This window comes from Psammomys obesus, unplaced genomic scaffold, assembly GCF_907164565.1.
Source record: "Psammomys obesus unplaced genomic scaffold, mPsaObe1.curated_primary_1811, whole genome shotgun sequence".
NCBI classification, from domain to species: Eukaryota; Metazoa; Chordata; class Mammalia; order Rodentia; family Muridae; genus Psammomys; species Psammomys obesus.
This window is the reverse complement of record NW_026596034.1, coordinates 35,651,654-35,669,330: the sequence shown is the minus strand read 5'-3', so window position 1 is coordinate 35,669,330 and position 17,677 is coordinate 35,651,654. Positions and strand designations below refer to the sequence as shown.

General features: G+C 57.1%; 1 protein-coding gene across 8 annotated transcripts in view; it reads right to left on the bottom strand.

The window, feature by feature from the left end:
* The window catches only part of Gse1 (Gse1 coiled-coil protein), a 333,224-nt gene that overhangs the window by 12,784 nt on the left and 302,763 nt on the right, over positions 1-17,677 (bottom strand). For 6 of the 8 annotated variants that reach the window (XM_055620866.1, XM_055620867.1, XM_055620873.1 and 3 more), the window contains 6 exons: positions 15,707-15,925; positions 6,026-6,225; positions 2,564-2,736; positions 1,925-2,122; positions 1,189-1,380; positions 651-973 (listed from right to left, as the gene is read on the bottom strand). In XM_055620866.1, the coding sequence (XP_055476841.1) occupies positions 651-973; positions 1,189-1,380; positions 1,925-2,122; positions 2,564-2,736; positions 6,026-6,225; positions 15,707-15,925 (1,305 nt within the window). The remainder of the gene's footprint in view (positions 1-650; positions 974-1,188; positions 1,381-1,924; positions 2,123-2,563; positions 2,737-6,025; positions 6,226-15,706; positions 15,926-17,677) is intronic. The other 2 variants (XM_055620871.1, XM_055620872.1) reach the window with 1 other exon arrangement.

Below are 17,677 nucleotides of genomic sequence, written 5' to 3'. Positions count from 1 at the left end.
TGGCTACTTTTTTTTAAATACAGCATTCTGCCTACACACCAGAAGAGGCCTCTCTCTGCCTCCTAAGTGCTGAGATTAAAGGCATGTACCAACCACCACACATGGCTTACAGTTACATTTTCCAGGACTACGGGGGCCCACTGTTAAAACCATATAAGCAGCTCAACTACGCAGATTTTCGTGAAATAAATTACATTCAAAACAAGATTGGGATGGCTCATGCCTGCATTCCCAAGGTTTGGAAGGCTGAAACATGACCCATGCTATGAATCTGAGGAAAGCCTGAGTTCCAGTCTAGCCTTGGCTACAGAGGGAGAAAGAACCCTGACTCAAAACAAGGTCAGACCTGGGTTATCTCCGTGGTAGAGCGCTGGACTAATGTTTAGCTCTGCGCTGGATTCCACTATCACCATAGCAAAAGGCAAAGACAACCCAAGATTCCAAGAGTAGTGACAACTATTTCCCTCCCTATACTTTCGCCAGTTACTCCTTCTATTTTGGGAGCACCTTTGGGCCCCTGTATCTACCCAGGGTGCCATGGCACTCCTCTTCCCAGGGTGGTGCTCAGTATAGCCACCTACCTAACAGGACAGCACCCCAAAGCCTCAAGGCAGCCAAGTCTCTCCCTCCACACAGCTCAGCTCAGGTACCTGGTCGGGTCGGGGTCAGCTGCTCTGAGGGCCTGGGCCGCTCCTCAGTGGCATGGCCCCGGAGTCCGTGCAGCTCAGCCACAGGTAGGAAGGTGGGCTCCAGGGCCTTGGCAGCCAGCAGTTCCTTCTCCCTCGCCCGCTGCTCCCGCTGGCGCTCCAACTCCCGCTCCCGTTCCTTCTCCCGCTCTCGCTCCAGCTCCTTTTCCCGTTCCTTCTCCCGCTGCTGCTCCCGCTCCCTCTCCTTCTCCCTTTCTCGGTCAGCTTCTCGCTCTCGTTCCCGCTCCCGCTCCCTCTCCCGTCGCAGCTCTTCATCCATTTGCAACCTGGGGAACAAGCAGAGGGCAGCACGCTGAAGGGATGTGCAGAAAGGGCAAACCATGCCCCAGCTCAAAGTGGGGCCAGCCACATGTAATACTCTCCTCCACTCACCCATACACAGAATACGCATCCCCACACCGCCAACCCAGAGGGCCACCGCGACCAGGCCCTGCTCTACTGTCATGCTCTATCGCCATCCCCTCTGTTGAAGACAGCCTACCTCTCTGCGCTGAGGCTGGATATCCGCTCCGAGTGCAGTGCTGCCAGGGATGAGTGTGGGAGCTCAGGAGGGTAGCGGACCCCAGAGAGATGCAGATGCATAGCTGACGGGTGCAGTGGAGGCAGGGAACCAGGGGTGGGGATGGGGTAGAACGGAGACCTTAAGGCTGACAGGCAGTAGGAGTCATCCATCCTGTGGAGAAAGGTGGGAGCTGGTGTGTGCCGAGGCCATAGGCACAAATGGTAAGCTTGCCTAGCAGATGCAAAGCCCTGCACTGAATCCCTAGCACTGCAGGAAAAGGGCCAAGACCCCAGGCAGGCCAACAGGTGCTTCTCTGCTGGGTGAGCCCACTGCTTCAGAGGCTCAGCACAGCAGATGCTGCAGGCAGGCAAAGGACATGTCCATAGTCAGAGGCCACAAGGAACAGGGCAGACTGGCTGCAGGCAGAGCCCAGTCAGGCTAAGAGCTTCTGCAGCCTAAGAGAGCATGGCCTAACTCTCACCAGGGTCTGTTATATTGTCCATGTACCATTCTGTCAGTGGTTACTGGGAGGCTGATGTTGACAAGCGGGAACTGAAGAGCAACAGCGCGTGACAGTGGGCCCATTTATCAGGACTCAGCCGAGGGCCAGTTGGTTTGCACGGGCTGAACTGAGCTGGGGAAGGCTACATGGGACGGACCGGGTTCTGTATGCTGAGACTACATTAGCATGTGGACAGTATGTGGGATGCCTCACCTGAAGGCCGGGTGGGGGAAAGGGTGTGGGGCCAGGTAGCTGGGGTGATAGTAGGCGGCGGCGGTGGCTGGGTCCAGGCCAAGCGGGGGCAGGGAGGACATGCGTAGGTCCTCAGCGGTGTGGTAGGGCCGGAAGCTTCTCAGGTAGTCCTCGGTCACTGTGCTGGGCGGTACCACGTGGTGCACAGGCCGCTGGAGGCTGTGGGGGAAGGCAAGTGAGCGGAGGCCCACCCCAGGTCCAGAAGCACGTCAGGCTCCCCAGCACCTCCCCCGCCCCCTCCCATCAGGCTGAGGTCCTACCCCTCAATAATGAGGTACGGCCCTGGCACGGGGCCCAGAATGCACAGATGAGCAGCTGCCTGGCCCTCAGACCTGCCTGGCCATTAAGGTCCCCACCAGTGGACACAGCTGCTAGAGGGGTTCTCCGTCCTCAGAATGAGAAGACATTAAGCGTAGTTAAGCGTAGTTAGGTCATGTGGTAGTCTCAGCATGGAATGGACCACAAGCTCAGATGGGGTCAAGGACCTCAGGGCAGAGCAGGCCACAGAGGCTAACAGCACTCTATCTGCCTCAGCTGCTGCAAACTCCAAGCCTGTCTAGAGCCATACCACACCCTCCCTGATCCTAGCCTGGTACTCACTTGAGTGGTTGGAAGCGGGAGTCCTGTACAACTGAGCTGGGGGAGAGGCCAAAAGGGTAGGGAGTGCTGAGTAGGTGGGAGGGGATGGCTGGGCCCGCTGCCTTCTCCTGGGCTAGAGGTGGCTCCACCAGCAGGCGCTCACGACCGCTGCTGCTGCCCCGTGAGCCAGAGTCCTGTGGAAAGAAGACATAGCGTTAAGGCTGGGGAGCCAGTCAGGTCCACAAAGGCCTGTGTTTAGCTCACTCATATTCTACAAACATCCTTCCCCTACTTTTCCTTTCAACCAAAAAAAAGTATAAAAGAGGCATTTAGAGAGAAGGCTCAGGGCAAGAAAGCGTGGCCTCCCAGGAGCAGGTCAGGACTAAGGGCTAGTAGGGCCTGGTTCAGTGGCCAAAAGGACTCAGTGATACGTGAAAGACCTTACACCCCAGCCTGCTGAATCCCAAGACAGGGGCACGTGAAAGGATCTTCAGGGCACGGAACCCCCACTTCCTATTAGCCATCCCAAATAGGGTGGTCATGGTGTCAGGGTACACATGCCCTGGGGACCTGCACCTTAGGACAGAGCTTCTCCCAAGAGTCCAGCTGTGCCCGCAACTATCTGGATACTGCTAGCAGCTGGCTGGACCTATGTAGGACACCCTTGCACATGTTCAGGCTGTGGGACCCCAGGGGAGGCTCGCCTCAGGCACGAAGTGAGAGGCCGCAGGAAGCCCAGGGCCTGGGGAGATCCAGCCTCACAGATGTTCTGTATACACAGCCATGGATGGCAGCATCCAGCCTGGAGAAACCAGACCGTGACAGGCCCTATCTGCCTGTCACCTGTGACCAGGGCGGAAACCTCATGGCAAGGATGAGTGGCACCAATGAGAGCATGGAAAGGGCAGCGAGACACCCTGAGCCAAGAAGAGACTGAGGGCCAGGTGCTCCGAGGGCAATAATGTGCAGAGACCGGGCACCACTCTCAGGCCCTTCCCTCAACACTGCAGGACACAGATCCAGCACAAGCAGCAGGGGGTACTCACTAGGGACACAGCGTCCTCTGGCTGATACTTGCTGAACCCGTGGTGTGAGGGCTAGGCACGTGGCAGCCAACACAGTAACACTGACTGTCCCTAGAGATAGGCCTGCTAGTCCTTCCTAGACTACTGGCTTCTTGTGGTTATCCAACCTGGTGCCCCACCCCCACCTCAGGTCAGCTAACACTGTGAGGGATTGTAAGCCCTGAGGGGAGGGGTCACTGCTTAAGCCTCTGCGTGTGCAGGGAGGGGACAGGTTACCACAGTACCTTCCTGGCTCCATTCTCACAGAACACAGAGCCCTCCTGCTCCCCACAGACAGACAGCCACGATTAATTGAGGGAGACAGGCTGCTGATTGAATTTTTAATGAGCAGCAACATCTGTTTCCTTCCCCGGGTGCAGCAGCAGGCTGTCTCAGTTCCCTGTGGGGTCCTCATGGGTTCATGACCTCTGACCTGCCCTCCTCAGGAGGGGCATTCACATAGTATCATAAAGGTGGAGGCACACACCCCACCCACACCAGGACAAACAAAGAGACTAGGGGAATGGCCGTCAGGGTGCTGGGGGTAAGAGCGGGAGCAGCATGCCCCACACACAGGCCTGTGGCCTCTCTCTGACCAGAGCCTGGCCAAACTTGAGCCAGAAACCAGGAAAATAGGTCAGCTGTGGACTAGGGTGCTGCGGGAAGAAAAAGACCAGGCTTGGTGCCCGCCTCAAGGCACCCTCACGGCAGTGGCTGTGGCAGGCAAAACACGCCTGCAGAGCCGCTTGACACAGCCCAATCCATGAAAGGCATCAGCTGGAGGAGGAGGGAACTGTCATTCTACAGTGATTAGAACAAGGTCTCCACAGTCGGGCAAGAGGGACTTGCCCATTAGCTTCAAAACAGACCGTTTTTCATTTCATCTCTCCTCACATGACTTCTCCCTGAGAAGGGTCCTGGAGCCACCACCCCCTTGACTCCCAACAGGGAGTGCAGCCCCTAGTGACTTTTATGGCCACACTAGAGGGCCCCCACCTCCCCCTCCTGGAAAGGATTAAACTCTCTGCTGAGCTCTGAGCATCATCCGCTCGTCGTCCTCCCTGGTGGCATGCAGGTCTCATTAACTGCAGCGTGAACTGCTGGAGCGGAGCCATCACGGCCCTTCTCCGGGTTACTAAATGTTTCTGAGGCAGTAAGGACCCTCTGAGGATAGTGACAGGCTCCGGGCAGAGGAGTCACGAGGCAGAGGCACTTGGAACCTCCTAGGGACAGAGGACATGCATGAGGTATCTTGGACTTGGGCCAGCGGCTCCAGGCCCAAGGCAGGAACAGGAAGTGACCGCCTGCAAGCTTCTCTCAGGAGCAAACGCAGAGCCAGCCAGCCAACGGGCAGGCTGGCCATCCTCGGGGGAAGCTATATGGAGGTTTATGTCAGCTGACTCATCGTCTGAGGTCCAAGCCAAAGCTCTGGGAGGAGTCAAGAGATCACAGTGACAACTTCTCTGGCCTCTCTTAAACCAGGACAGGGTGGTTTGGGGCTGCTCTGAGCCAAGCTGCGATTCAGTGACAGAATGTCAAACAGACAGGCTTCCCGGGGTAAGTTCAACTTCAGCCACAGGAGGGAGGTGCCAAGGCTGGTCCCAAGTTTCAGTCAGGAGCCCTCTGGATGCTCCAAGCATCTGAGGACAAGGACACCCAGCAGACTGGGGCAGATGAAGCCCACACCCTGCTGATCCTGCCCTGGCCCAGCTGGGAAGAGGTGCTCTCCTCCCCTCCCCCTCCATCTCTGTGGTTTAATTAGTACTCCTAGCAATATAAACCCTCTGGGAATGGGGCTGGAGAATCCAGGGAAAGCCACAGCTGACAGCGGTTCTTAATTAGCAAGGCCCCCTCCAGGCGCCAGGCGGGTGGGAGGCCCAGCACAGCACAGGGGAAGCTCCAGGCACTGGCTCCTCCGTTCCAGTTAGGTTAGTATGTGGCCAGCTGGGAGGCTGCAGAGACACAAGACCCCTCGAGCGGGGATCACTCCCTACTCCCCAAAAGCAGCGGCAGCTAAGGGATCCAAGGCTCAGCCATCACCCCAGGCACTTCCTGGTGTCATCTGTCTCAATCCAGTGCCTCTGGGTAAATCTGTCTACGCAGACTTTACAGAAGTGACTGCAGTTAAGGCCACCAGAGGACACAGTAAGATGCCATCTAAAAGCAAAGGTGCAGCCCTGGAAGGGGAACCCCACCAGCTCTCCTCCTCGCCCCTCCCCGCTTCTGGCATCCTAAACCAAGAAACGTGCCTGTGGTCCTCTGTCACAAGGCTGGTGTAAGGGTCACCTTAATCTTAGCACCTTCCAGCACTGCAGAAGAGTCAGAGGACTGGGGTGAGACCAGCCTTTAACCCCCGCCTCTGCCGTCTGTGGACAGCCCCCGACCCACTGTGGCCATACCTCTGGCCTGGGGCCCTCACCTGGCGGCTCTCGCTCCTCCAGACTCCATTGACGGTTTTGGTGGGGGCAATAGTGACCACAGGAGGAGTGCTGGGGACACTGTGACCCCCAGGGGGGACAATGATGGGGCCCATGGGCACTCGCTTAGGCGTGCTGGCTGGAGAGCTGTGGTTGGTGGCTGGAGAGGATACCGGAGATGACTCGCTACTCAGTGAAGACCCTGTGGAAAGAGAAGAGAACACAAGCTCAGGGCCACGTCACAGCCACGCTGCACGCTGCGCCCAGAATTCTCACTGTGGGTGAGGTGCAAGAGCAGCCAGGTAGGAAAGGCCCCACCGCCACTCTACATGAACGGAGGACCCAGTGACACCAGCTGCTCAGTATGGCCCTCTGCGCCTGTGGACAGTGAGGGGCAGAGCTGGGTGCACCGCTTGCTTGGACTGCTTAAGTACTGGGCAGCTCTGCTGGCCTCCCTGTCGTAAGGCCTAGAGGTGGACAGCTGCTGTTAGAAATCTGAGATGCACAGCCGGGCGTGGTGGTGCACACCTTCAATCCCAGCACTTGGGAGGCAGAGATAGGTAAATCTGAGGAATCTGAGTTCGGAGCCAGCCTGGTCTAAACAGTGGGTTTCAGGACAGCCAGGGCTATCCAGAAAAACCCCGTCTCGAAAAACCAACCTGAGATGTAACTTGCTATTTTAAAACCATGTCAACATGCTGCAGTCTATCTGCCATATCCAGGGACTACTACCATATCTAGAATAGCCCTGTTAAGAAAGAAGAACACCCCCCCACACACACTCAATGTGCAGCAAAAGGGAAGAGGCAGGCAGGCGGTGGGGCAGGTTGTTCTTGGGATGTCTGCTCCACTAAGAAAGGGTTAGGGAGAACCTCAGTTAAGACAGCAAATGTGGATGCTGGGACGGAGCCTTGCTCTACCCGGCTGACACAGCCTCCTCTGACACAGTCCTGCTACCTGTAGAGACATGGCACTGGCCTCTCGACTGCTGAGGCTCATATAAGGCTTGTGTCATTGTACATGGCAGTCCCCAAATACTTCCGGCCAAGTACACTAGTGTTCACATGCCTACCGATCAGGGCCGCAGCTTAAGGAAGGAACCCCCAGGTCTCAAATGGGCAACAAACCCATTGCCCATACCCTATGAACTCTTTCAGTCCCTAGCAGGCAGAGCCAGGCCCAAGGCTGGGCCGGGTACACTCTGTCACAGTGGCAGCCCAGCACCTGTGAGTCAAAAAGAAAGCATCAGCACAGGAAAAACCTTTAGGCTTGGAGACACAGCAGCTTGGGAGGCCAGTTTCTGGGATCTGAAATGGGCAAGCCACAGGGCTGTGCAACCAGGCCTGGAGACTGACCCTGAGACCCCTGGCACAGGCTGGCTATCGTTCATGAGTCAGGGGAGGGCTTGGCACCCCACACCTCCCCAAATCCAGCAGGGGGGACTCCCCTCTGTGCAGTCAAGAAAGCCTGCTGCCTTCTGTGAGCCAGACAGCCACACCCTAGGCCTGCAGTGCCAACCCGGGGATGTGTTCAAAAGCGAGGGCACCCATCCACCAAAGACCCTTGAGAAAGCCCACGAAGTCTGATGTGAACCATGCCTGCAGCCACAGGCTACCCGAAGTCCCAGCCTGGCCTGTTCTATAATGGAATACCCCCGACAAGGCTCTCAGCAGCACCCACGAGAAGACGCCAGGAGCAGAGAGCCAACTGAGCACATGAACGGTGGGATCCAACCACCTTGTTCCGAGACAGTCCCTCTAAGGGTAGAGCACTCTGTCGTTCCTGGGGGGCAGGGGCCCAACTTTTCAGAAATGATCTTACTACATGGTCCAAACTGGCCTAGAACTGACAATCAGGTGTCTCCATGCCAGGCTAAAAATTTCAATCACTTTCAACGAACTGTAGGAATTCTCCTGAGTTGTTTAAAACAGCAATGTCCTTGGGTCCTTCCCAGGAGATCACAGCAGAATGCACAGGTCTTACGTGCTGTCAATTTCTCTGTGTGTTTGTGTGTGCAGGTGCACACATGTGCCAGTATTCGAGAAAAGGTCAGGTTATAACCTTGGGCGTACTCCCTGTTTCTAAGACAGGTGCTCTCACTGACCCGGAGCTCACCTGTCAGGCTAGCCAGAACGGCAGGGAGCCCTAGGGCTTTGTGTGCCCCCACTACCCAGGTGGGAGGTAAGCAGTGTGAGATACCCTGGCTGGCTTTCAAGATCTATGTTCTAGGGCTCAAACTCACGTCCTCAAGCATCTCACTGACTGAATCATGTCCCTGGCAACTCCTGACCCTTTGCCACCCCTTCTTTTGAGCCCTGGAGCCCTGGCTGGTCTGGACTCATGACAATCCTCTTGCCTTACTGGGATGAAAGGCAGAGAGAGCCAAGCGCAGCAAAGCTGGTTTGAGCTCATCACCACCATCAACTTGAGGACATTTTTATGATCTCCAAAGGAGGAGGCGTGCACCCACCAGCCACGGCAGCTTCACCCTTGCACCCAGCATCGTGAGTATGTAGGCTCTGCATACTCTGTCCAATACTCTCCCTGGCCCCTCCTGCTGAGTGGTGTTTCCTGTACCAGAACTCCATCATACCTCAAGGTTGCTGACCTTCATTGAGGGGGAATAGTCACCAATTCCTCAGCCAAAGGACAGCTGGCTGGCCCTACCTGACAGTCACTATGAATAGCAGCTACCTCGAGCTACACAGACATTAATGAACGGGCAGGGAACATGCTATCTGCACACTGGGACCAAAACAGTTAATACTTCCACACACAGAAGGCCACCACCAGCCAAAGCCGAGGCTGCAGAAGCTGGACCACAGCTGAGGGCTTTGGGCCCTGGGGAGGGACTGGGGACAGGTAGGTGAAGTGACCCTCCTCACCCCAAGTCAGTCAACAGGGACCTCCCAGCCCCTTTGTGCCCCAGTCTGTCTTGGGGGAATGCCCTGCCCAAGGCCAGCCAGCTCAGCTGGGCTCCACCCTACTCCTCCCCACGCTAGCACAGCCCTGCCCAGTAAGAGACTACTGTGGCGCAGGCCACGGACAATTAGCAGCCTAATCCCATTGGAGGTGGGAGGCCAGCGCTCACCATCGAGAGCCTTGGGATCAATACCTCACAAGGCGCTGCCAATTAGTGAGGCTGGCGCCTGGCTCCCGGCCCTGTGCTCTCGCTGTGTTGCCGGAGCAGGCAAGTCCGCCATCACTGTAATTAACTGATGCTATTCAGCCAGAATGGCGGAGTGGGTCAGAGAGCAGAGCCAGGCTGCATATGAAGAGGCGCAGGGGAAGGCAGGGGGGGGGGAGTGTGTGTGTGTATGTGTGTGCCTGTTTCACCTTTGCTGACTGACCCCACAGATCAGGCTGGGACCCTATGGGCAGCACATGTTATTAATAGCTGAGGCCCCAAAGGCAAGAGCTTGGGCAGCCTTAGCCAGCTAGTATAGAGATGAGCAGCATCCCACAGACAGCTGCCGAGTACCAACTGCACGCTCCCTCCTGAATTCCTGTGCGTATGTGCGCGCCAGTGTGTGTGTGAAGAAATTGTTCCAGGTGTCTTCCTTAATTGCTCTCCCTGTATTTACTGAGTTGCTCACTGAACCTGCAGCACAACGGAAGTGGCCAGCTTGCCTGGGGATCCTTCCACCTCTGCCTCCTACTCAGGTTCTAGGATCTGAACTCACGTCCTCACATTTGCACAGCAGGAGCTTTACCCCCCCGATCCCAAAGCCACAGGCCTGGGTCCAGCCAACAAGGAATATGGAGGAAGTAAGGAGGGGTCAAGGTTGTTCCACACAGCCCTGTGTACCAGGGGCTTGACCCTGATCTGTGGCCCGACACCTTGCTCAGCAAGGGAAAGGATGAGCAGCTGAACCAACACCCTCAGGACAGGATACCAGAATGAGCCCTTGGCTTCCAAGGGGAGACTCTTTTCCCCACTAAAATCCCAAAGGCAGACACAGCCCAACCCCTCCCCATGTGATGAAGATGCAGGTAAAGGATTCTGGGAAGTTACCAAGCAGACCAGCCACAGAGGGTCCAGTTCTAGCCTTTGTAAGTGAAGGAGGGCACCTACTGAGTGGCCCCAACCACAGGGCAGGGAAGCCTAAGGGTCCCTGTGCCTGTTCCCATGGCTACTCCGTATCCTCTGTGCCCAGCTCAGCTTTGAAAGAGCCTCTGGGTGGAGAAAGCTGCTCTATTATGCATCAGGATGCCAGGGGTGCTCTGAAAGCCCTGGTGGGAAGCCATGCTGTTATCCAGGAAGCCCACTGGGCTTGCAGCCCGATGCCTCTGCCAGGAGAGGTGGCTCCCACATCTCGGGCTGTCCCTCTCTCTTCCTGTAGACTTGAGCTACTGCCACCAGCCAGCTGGCAGGGCAGGCATCAAGGGACAAGAAATAAAGTCCAACCAACTCTATGGCCAACTGCTGCTTGAGTAACATGAGTGCTGGAAGCGAAGGACTCCAGGACCAAGAAGAGCACAGTGACAAGCACCAGGCAGGGAAGCCCCTTGGGGGCCCCACAGGATCCCACAAATAGCCAGGAATGCAGCAGCAAACACCGGTGATGGCATCAGCCACACACAACCTGCAGCTTTGAGGAGAGACAGCCAAACAGAACCACAGGGTGGCCACATGCTGCTGCCAGCGGGCCTTCGAGCATGTCACTGACCCAAGGCTGGGTGTCTCAGCCCCCTTTCCCTCAGTGTCTGTGAGAGAAGGGGGCAGGTGCTGAGGCCCTGTACTCAGGACCAGTCATTAAACCCAAGTCAACAATCCGGAAGGGGCTGTGATTTAACAGGAACGCTTCCCAGGGCCCCGTGACAGGCAAAGACCATGAGCATGGCACCAGTCCTGGAAGAACTGAGGCTGGGAGGAGCCAGTGAGAGTCCCCTGGGTTGGGCTCTGTCCCAGCGCCACCATGTTAGGCCATTCTGAAGAGCAGAGGGGTATAGATGAGGAAGGATAGATGGCAGAGGGGGGTTGGGGAGGAGGCGGGACATCACCCTGACATCCATAGACTGCTACCCTCCCGTCCCCTCTAGGACAGCTGTGGCTCTGAACTCCTTGCATGGATCTTCCTGCCCTTCCTGGTTTCTTGCTATTTCAATAGCTAACCCCACTGCTCACACCTGAGCCACAGACAGATGGGGCTCCAGACACCCACGGAGACGCCTCCACCCTGCCAGCCGCAGACTGACAGGCAGGCAGGCATGCCAGGCAGGCCATTTGTTTTGTTGTTTTCTTTGAAAGAGGCAGATTTCCAAGGCGATGCATGCAGGGTGTGCCTATGCCCCTATCCAGCCCACCCCGGGACAGACGTGCAGCCAGGTGGGAGGCCACTTGGATTCAACACAGAGGGATGGATGGTCCCCAGCCTCTGCCTCTTAGGGGCTGCACACAGGTTTCATCCACCACCCATGGTAACTACACGGCCCTTGGTTACAAGGCGTGTGACTAGATGGGCGGGAGGCAAGGACTAGCAGAAGGCTCAGAGACTAGGGATGTCTAATCAGAAGCTCACCCACTGCAGCCCACCCTCGAAGCCTGGCTCCCCACAGGTGACTAAGTGGCGAGGGATCTCCCCCCCCCATGTGCTTCCTGGGAAGGAAAGAGGGGGCCCAAGGCCCCAGGTGTCCTGGAACCAAGGGTATACACAGCTCCGAGTGCTGTGTGGGCCTCCCGATTGTCAGCCAAGGACATGTGGGCTCCGCCGCGGCCCCACCCCCCTCAGCAGACGGCACCAGGGCCCCATGGGAGAGGAGCAGATTGCCACACAGCTTGGGCCCCGCCTGGCAGCACCCAGCTTCATTTCTCACAGGTGGGGGCAGTGGTGAGGGCTCTTACAGCTTGCTCTCCACGGAGGCCCAGGAGCCTTTGCCTAGGGCAGCTCTGAGAGCTGCCTGTGGGGGCCAGGCTAGCAGCTTGAGACATGGCTCAAGGTCTGAGTTCCCAGAGGCCCCCTAGGGCTCCCATACCCTTTATCCAGAAACTCAGTGAGTCCACTGAACACTGGACCCCTACAGGGCAGCGGGATGGACAGGGCTGGCAGGAGTACCCACAATGGCCTCCAAGCTGGGCTTGGAGGAATGATGAGGTCTTCATGAACGGGCCTCTGGGTGCCTCTCTGAGGAAAGGACGAGTCCCTTCCCAATAGCCGAGAAGCTGAGCTGCTGTGCTGCCACACATGGATGGAGGCAGCTTCAGGACTGCTGAGCAGCCTGGGCTCATTACTTGGAACTCAGTGTAATGGGAGTTTCTTAAGTAGCGAGGGCAGGATAGACCGAGGGGTCCAGCCTGGGGCTCACAACCCAGCGTTCTTTTGCAGAAACCAGTTTTGTACAAGCTGGGATGTTCCTCATGTGCTTCATACTCCCAGGCATGGCCCCAGAGGTAGGCCAGAAGTCGGTGGACCTACAGTTGCCTAGGCCTGGCCAGATCAGGAGAACCAACCACAGCAGTGGGGACCCATGATGGCTGATCAGACGCCCCCAGGTGTTCCCTAGTTTAGGGAGTGGGAGTGCATAGGCAGTGGCAACAGGATTGGGAGGTGGCGGTGGGAACAATCAGGGACCCCCAGTCATCAGGGTCACATTTAGTTATGTGGTCTGTATCCATTCTGTATGTTCCCACTGGGTCAACAGACTCTACCAGAGGGAGTCTTCATGCAACCCCAAAAAAGCAGAGGCTCAGAGAGGTAAACCAACCTGCCCAGGCACACAACAGGGTGAGCCCCCAGCATCTTCTGGTCTGGCAAACCTTGGCCTTGCCCCGCTACAAGAGTTAGGCCAGGGTTCCCACCTGGCCCACCTGGTTGTGCCTGAGGCCACACCCCGGGATACCCTTACGGGACCTTGGAGAATACGGAAGGGGCTGGCTTCTCCTCGCTCCCCGTCTGCCTCTCTCTCGGGGCAGAGCAAATGAGATGGCATGCTGATTGCACTATCTGGATTGAAATTCTTAAACGGCACCCTCGAGACAGGATGAAGAGAGACATCAGCCACAGGAGCCTAAGCGAGCATGGTCAGATGGCTAAAAATATAACAGTGTCTCTAGGAAGGGTGGGCACGGGGCAGAGCGTCAGGGGTGGAGGGGAAGAGGAGCCAGGCCCCCACAAGGGCAACAGCGGCAGCTCTGGAAGCCACCCACTTCCACTCACCATCCTTCCGCTGCTGGAGGGGGGCTGAGAGCCAGTCCGAGTGGGCAGCTCAGATACCTGCCCTGTGGGGGCCTCAGAACACAAGTCTGGAATTGGCTAAGATCATTGTCCTCAACCTTCAGGCTCAACTTCCCCTCCCAGTGACACAGACAGAGACTGAGAGGTGGGGAGGGGGTTTGTTGGGGAGGAACATGAAGTGCCACAGTGAGAGACCGGGTGCTGGGCCCAGTGAGGGATGCATGCCCTGCATAGTGGCTCAAAGGATGGAACAAGGGCAGGGAGCACACGGCAGATGCATGGACCCAGGCTCACTCTATCACACTGCATGGACAGCAGGCTAGGGGCTGGGCAGCTGGGGAGCGGCTGAGGCCAGATAAAGGGGTAACCCTGCAGGGGGACACAAAAACATATTCTGGTATTCCAGAGGTTAGCTGCACAACTACTAAAAGCTGAGCAGAACCGGTCATCCGGTTCAGGGGTAGAGCTTGCCTGGCATGCACAAATGAGGCCCTGGGTTTGATCCCTGGCACTGCCTAAGCTAGGTACTGGATGCCCATCATCAAAAGATCGGAAATTAAAGGTCACCCTCGGCTATACAGACAGTCCCAAGGCTAACCTGGGCCACAAGACACCCAGCCTCAAGAAAATATTTAAGCTGGACGTTGGTGGCACACGCCTTTGATCCCAGCACTCTGGGAGGCAGATCTCTTTGAGTTTGAGGCTAGCTTGGTGTACAGAGTGAGTTCCAAGACAGCCAGGGCTATACTGAGAAACCCTGTCTTGAAAAAAACAAGCCCTCTCTCAAAAGTTCTCAGTGGCCAGAAGCAGCAGGGGACAGGAGGATTCACTGCTGTGGCCCGTGTCTCAAGACATGACCCCCCTGAACGTTAGCTTTTAGTAGCCGTACAGCATGCCATTCCGCCATCCCAGCAATGCCGCCAGGTCCAAGCCGAGGTGGAAAAGACTCACCAAGGGTCCTGGCAAACAAATGAGGACCTGAAAACTACGGAGGGGATAGGCCTTAGCTTTGCTGTACTGTCAAGATGCCCACAGTTTCCAGCAAGGTGGCAGACAAGAGCCCAGGCCCAACTGGACACCAGTGTCAGGATGTCCCTGGGTCCCCAAGCTACCCTGTGCCCACAGACAACAAGCAACCCAAGCCTGAGGTCCCCATCTGCACATGAGGAAGACTCAGGAGACAAGCTGGCGGACACAAGCCTTGGCCGACAGCACCGCCACCTCAATCCTCCCTGTCCCAGTGTGGTGCATGGTTCCCAGGCATCAGGTGGCCAGGTCACAACCAAGAAAGGACAAGCCTGGTGGACAGTGCACCTGTTGTTCACCATCGACCATATTCCCGTTCAACTGAGGCCCAAAGCCTTCGGCACTTGGCTCACCAACTGACCCTAGGTTTGCGCTGGACACTGGGAGAGCCTGGACAGCGGAGACAGGCAGACCAGCTTCTTCCTCAGGGTCACCAGAACCAGGCCAGCACCCAACAAAGGCGGGCTGTCTCAGGTGTGGGTCTTGCCAGCAGCCCCCTCTACTGCTTGGAGACAGATTACCTTCCCTCCTGATCTGGTACTCCCACTGGCCATTCCGGCCACATCTCACCTCTGCCAGCAACCAGGGCAGAGAACGCTGGGAAGCCAGGCAACCCTGGCCGCCTCCTCCCGAGTATGCTTCCATTCCTCTGCGAGCCTGAGTGTAAGCAAAGCCACTGATGGCTCCTGCAGCACCTCGGGGGCCAGGGCCTTTGAGGCAAAGCAGATGGCTACAGGGTTTCCATGCTTTGGCCACCGGCCTCTGATCAGCGAGTCCAGATTAGCAGGATCCAAAGGGCTCACGTGTTCAGGCATAAACAGACTAAACTGTGCCACTGGGTTACCACAGGACACAAGAAGTGTCCCAAAACCAGAGCCAAAGGGGGCCTGAGAGAGCCTTGTGTCAACCAGATGACTGAATTCAGAAAGAGCCAAGCTTTGCCCAAATCAGCACAATGTGTCCCAGCTCAGGAGGCTTCAGGAAGCAAACCTCTGGCCCATCTAGGGCATGCGCCCACTCTGTCACAATCAAGAGCCACAAGGATACAGGCTGTAGCAGGGTTGGCTGTATCAGAAACCTCATGCCCTTTGCTACACACACCAAGGATGGCACTAATAGGCAAATTATGGGCAAGAGGCCATACCAGACTGAGGCAGGGCAACAGATCACAGCCACTTTCAGAATCTACCGCAGTAGCAAGTCCACTTGCCCACCAATGAGCGTCTACAGTGGCCACTGAAGCTAAGGAGGGCAGAGGCAGGCAGAGAGGAAGGCACAGTGAAGCAGAGCGTAGGGCTAGGGTCAGGGCCAGATGTAGGATGGCAGCTGCACCAGGCCAGCCCTGCCTGCGTCAGTGGGGGAGGGGAGGTACAGGTGGACCACAGGTGCTGCACAGACAGCCGTCTCCCGTGGCCATGCCAGCCAGAGAGATGCACTGAGGGGCAGGGGCATCCCGTGAGCTGGTGGCCTGGTGCCTCTTACCTCTGGGCTCCTCTGCCTGTTTGGCGAGCTTGCGCAGCGCGGCAGCAAAGCTGGAGGATGGCGCGGCCTGGGCCGACAGCGCACTGCTGGGGGCCGGGCTACCGGTGGGCACCAGGGCGCCATTGAGTGGCGAGGGGGTGAGGGGGTTGACGGTGGCGGTGGTCCTGGTCGCCGTGGAAAGCATCCCTATTGAAGGGGACTTGGGCTCATGGCTCATGCCTGAAACAGGAAAAGAAGAACCAGTGTCACCCAGAGAGCAGAGCGCCAGCACCAAAGGGGCTGCAGCAGCAGCATGCAGCAAGAGCCGAGGGCCACAGGAGCGGAGCACAGCCAGCGCTGCAGACAGCAGACCCATCCCCACAGTCCATCTGCCCGCACAGCTCTGAGGGCACCCCAGTGGTGCTGTACCTTGGACCAGCTCTCCAGAGCCAGACCTTCAGAGAGTACTCCAAAGTGCCATATGCAGGCCCCACCAGACCAAGGGCTGAGGAGCGAGACCGAAGCTGGGAAATGACTGAAAACACAACACAAACAAGCAGCTGACAGGCACGGGCATCCAAGAGGCCTGCACAACAATGGCCCCTCCATACAGAAGGAAGCTGAGGTCTTATGTATCCAAGGCCCGTGGCGTCAACACAGACCCAGCACCTAGACCACTCTCCCCCATCCCACCCCCTCACTGCCCTGCTCTCCGATCTACCCCAGGTCAAGTCCGTCCCCAGGGTGCCAGGGCTCTACCTGAAAAAAACTAGATTGAAATTCACCCTCCAGCCCACTCTGAGGCCTGGACATGCCGGCCTTTTCTCAGAGGGAAAAACAATGCTCAGGGCAGGGTGCGCCACCCCCCTCCCCAACTTCTACCCTCCAGCTCTTCCGGTCCCCATCCAGCGCCAAGCCGCTTCCCATCTGTGGGTCTGGGGAAGAGGCCGGTTTCACAGAAGCCGCACCACAGAGCAGTTTCTCACGAACAGCCACCCCCATCCTCCTCTGGCTCCCGCTTCCTCCACACGGGTGCACTCAAAGTAAGGCCACCAGACCAGCAGCTTCGTGAAGGCGGGAACAGTGAGACTGTATGCCCCAGCAAGGGCTGGTATCTGAGGAACAAAGGAGTCCCAGAGCACAGGGGCTGGCTCCCAGTTGTGGCCAGGCCCCATGCTGCATAGACCGTTATCTTGGAGCAACAGGCCACTGAGCCCAGAGGCTGACCTGTGTCCATACCGTCCTGGGGACAGCTTAGCAAGGCTCAGATCACATCAGGGCAGCTCTAGGCAAGTGCTTCTCAACCTGTGGGTCCTGACCCCTTTGGGGGAGAGTGTCAAATGGCCCTTTCAGAAAACAGGTATTTATATTAAGATTCATTAACAATAGCAAAATTACAGTTCCAAAGTAGCAATGAGGTAATTTTATGGTTGGGGGTCACCACAACGTGAGGAACTGAATCAAAAGGGTCCAAGTGCCAGCAAGGTTGAGAACCACTGCACTCACTGGTCATATAAGAGCTTAGGAGGTGGCCAAACCATGTCTACCACCCCTGCTTGTCACCTTTGTATTTCAAGGAGGGTAGATGGGGAGAGTGAGGCCAGGTGTACCGAGGCTGGCCCGATGTCATAGTTGAACGGGCATGTTCTCACTCTTCTCACATCGGTGCTCGGCCCACAGCCACCACTCACACACTCATTGCTCTGTGACCCCAGTGGTTTAAAACATGCCCAGGTCTCGTCACTCAACCCTCCCGAGAGGTAGAGACACGTGATGGGTGGGGGCGAATGGCTCTGACACCTCATTTCTAGCATACGTACTGTGGTAGAGGGATGGTGAGGGGGACAGACGCCATCACTAGCGCCCCCCTTCTTGCCTTCCGGTTGCTAGGGCAGACAGGCAGCACTCAGCCACAATGCCAGACCAGAGGCTGCCACAGTCCTTGGGAGAGTCCAGTTTAGGTCACCCCACAGGCCTCATCCTTGACTCTGA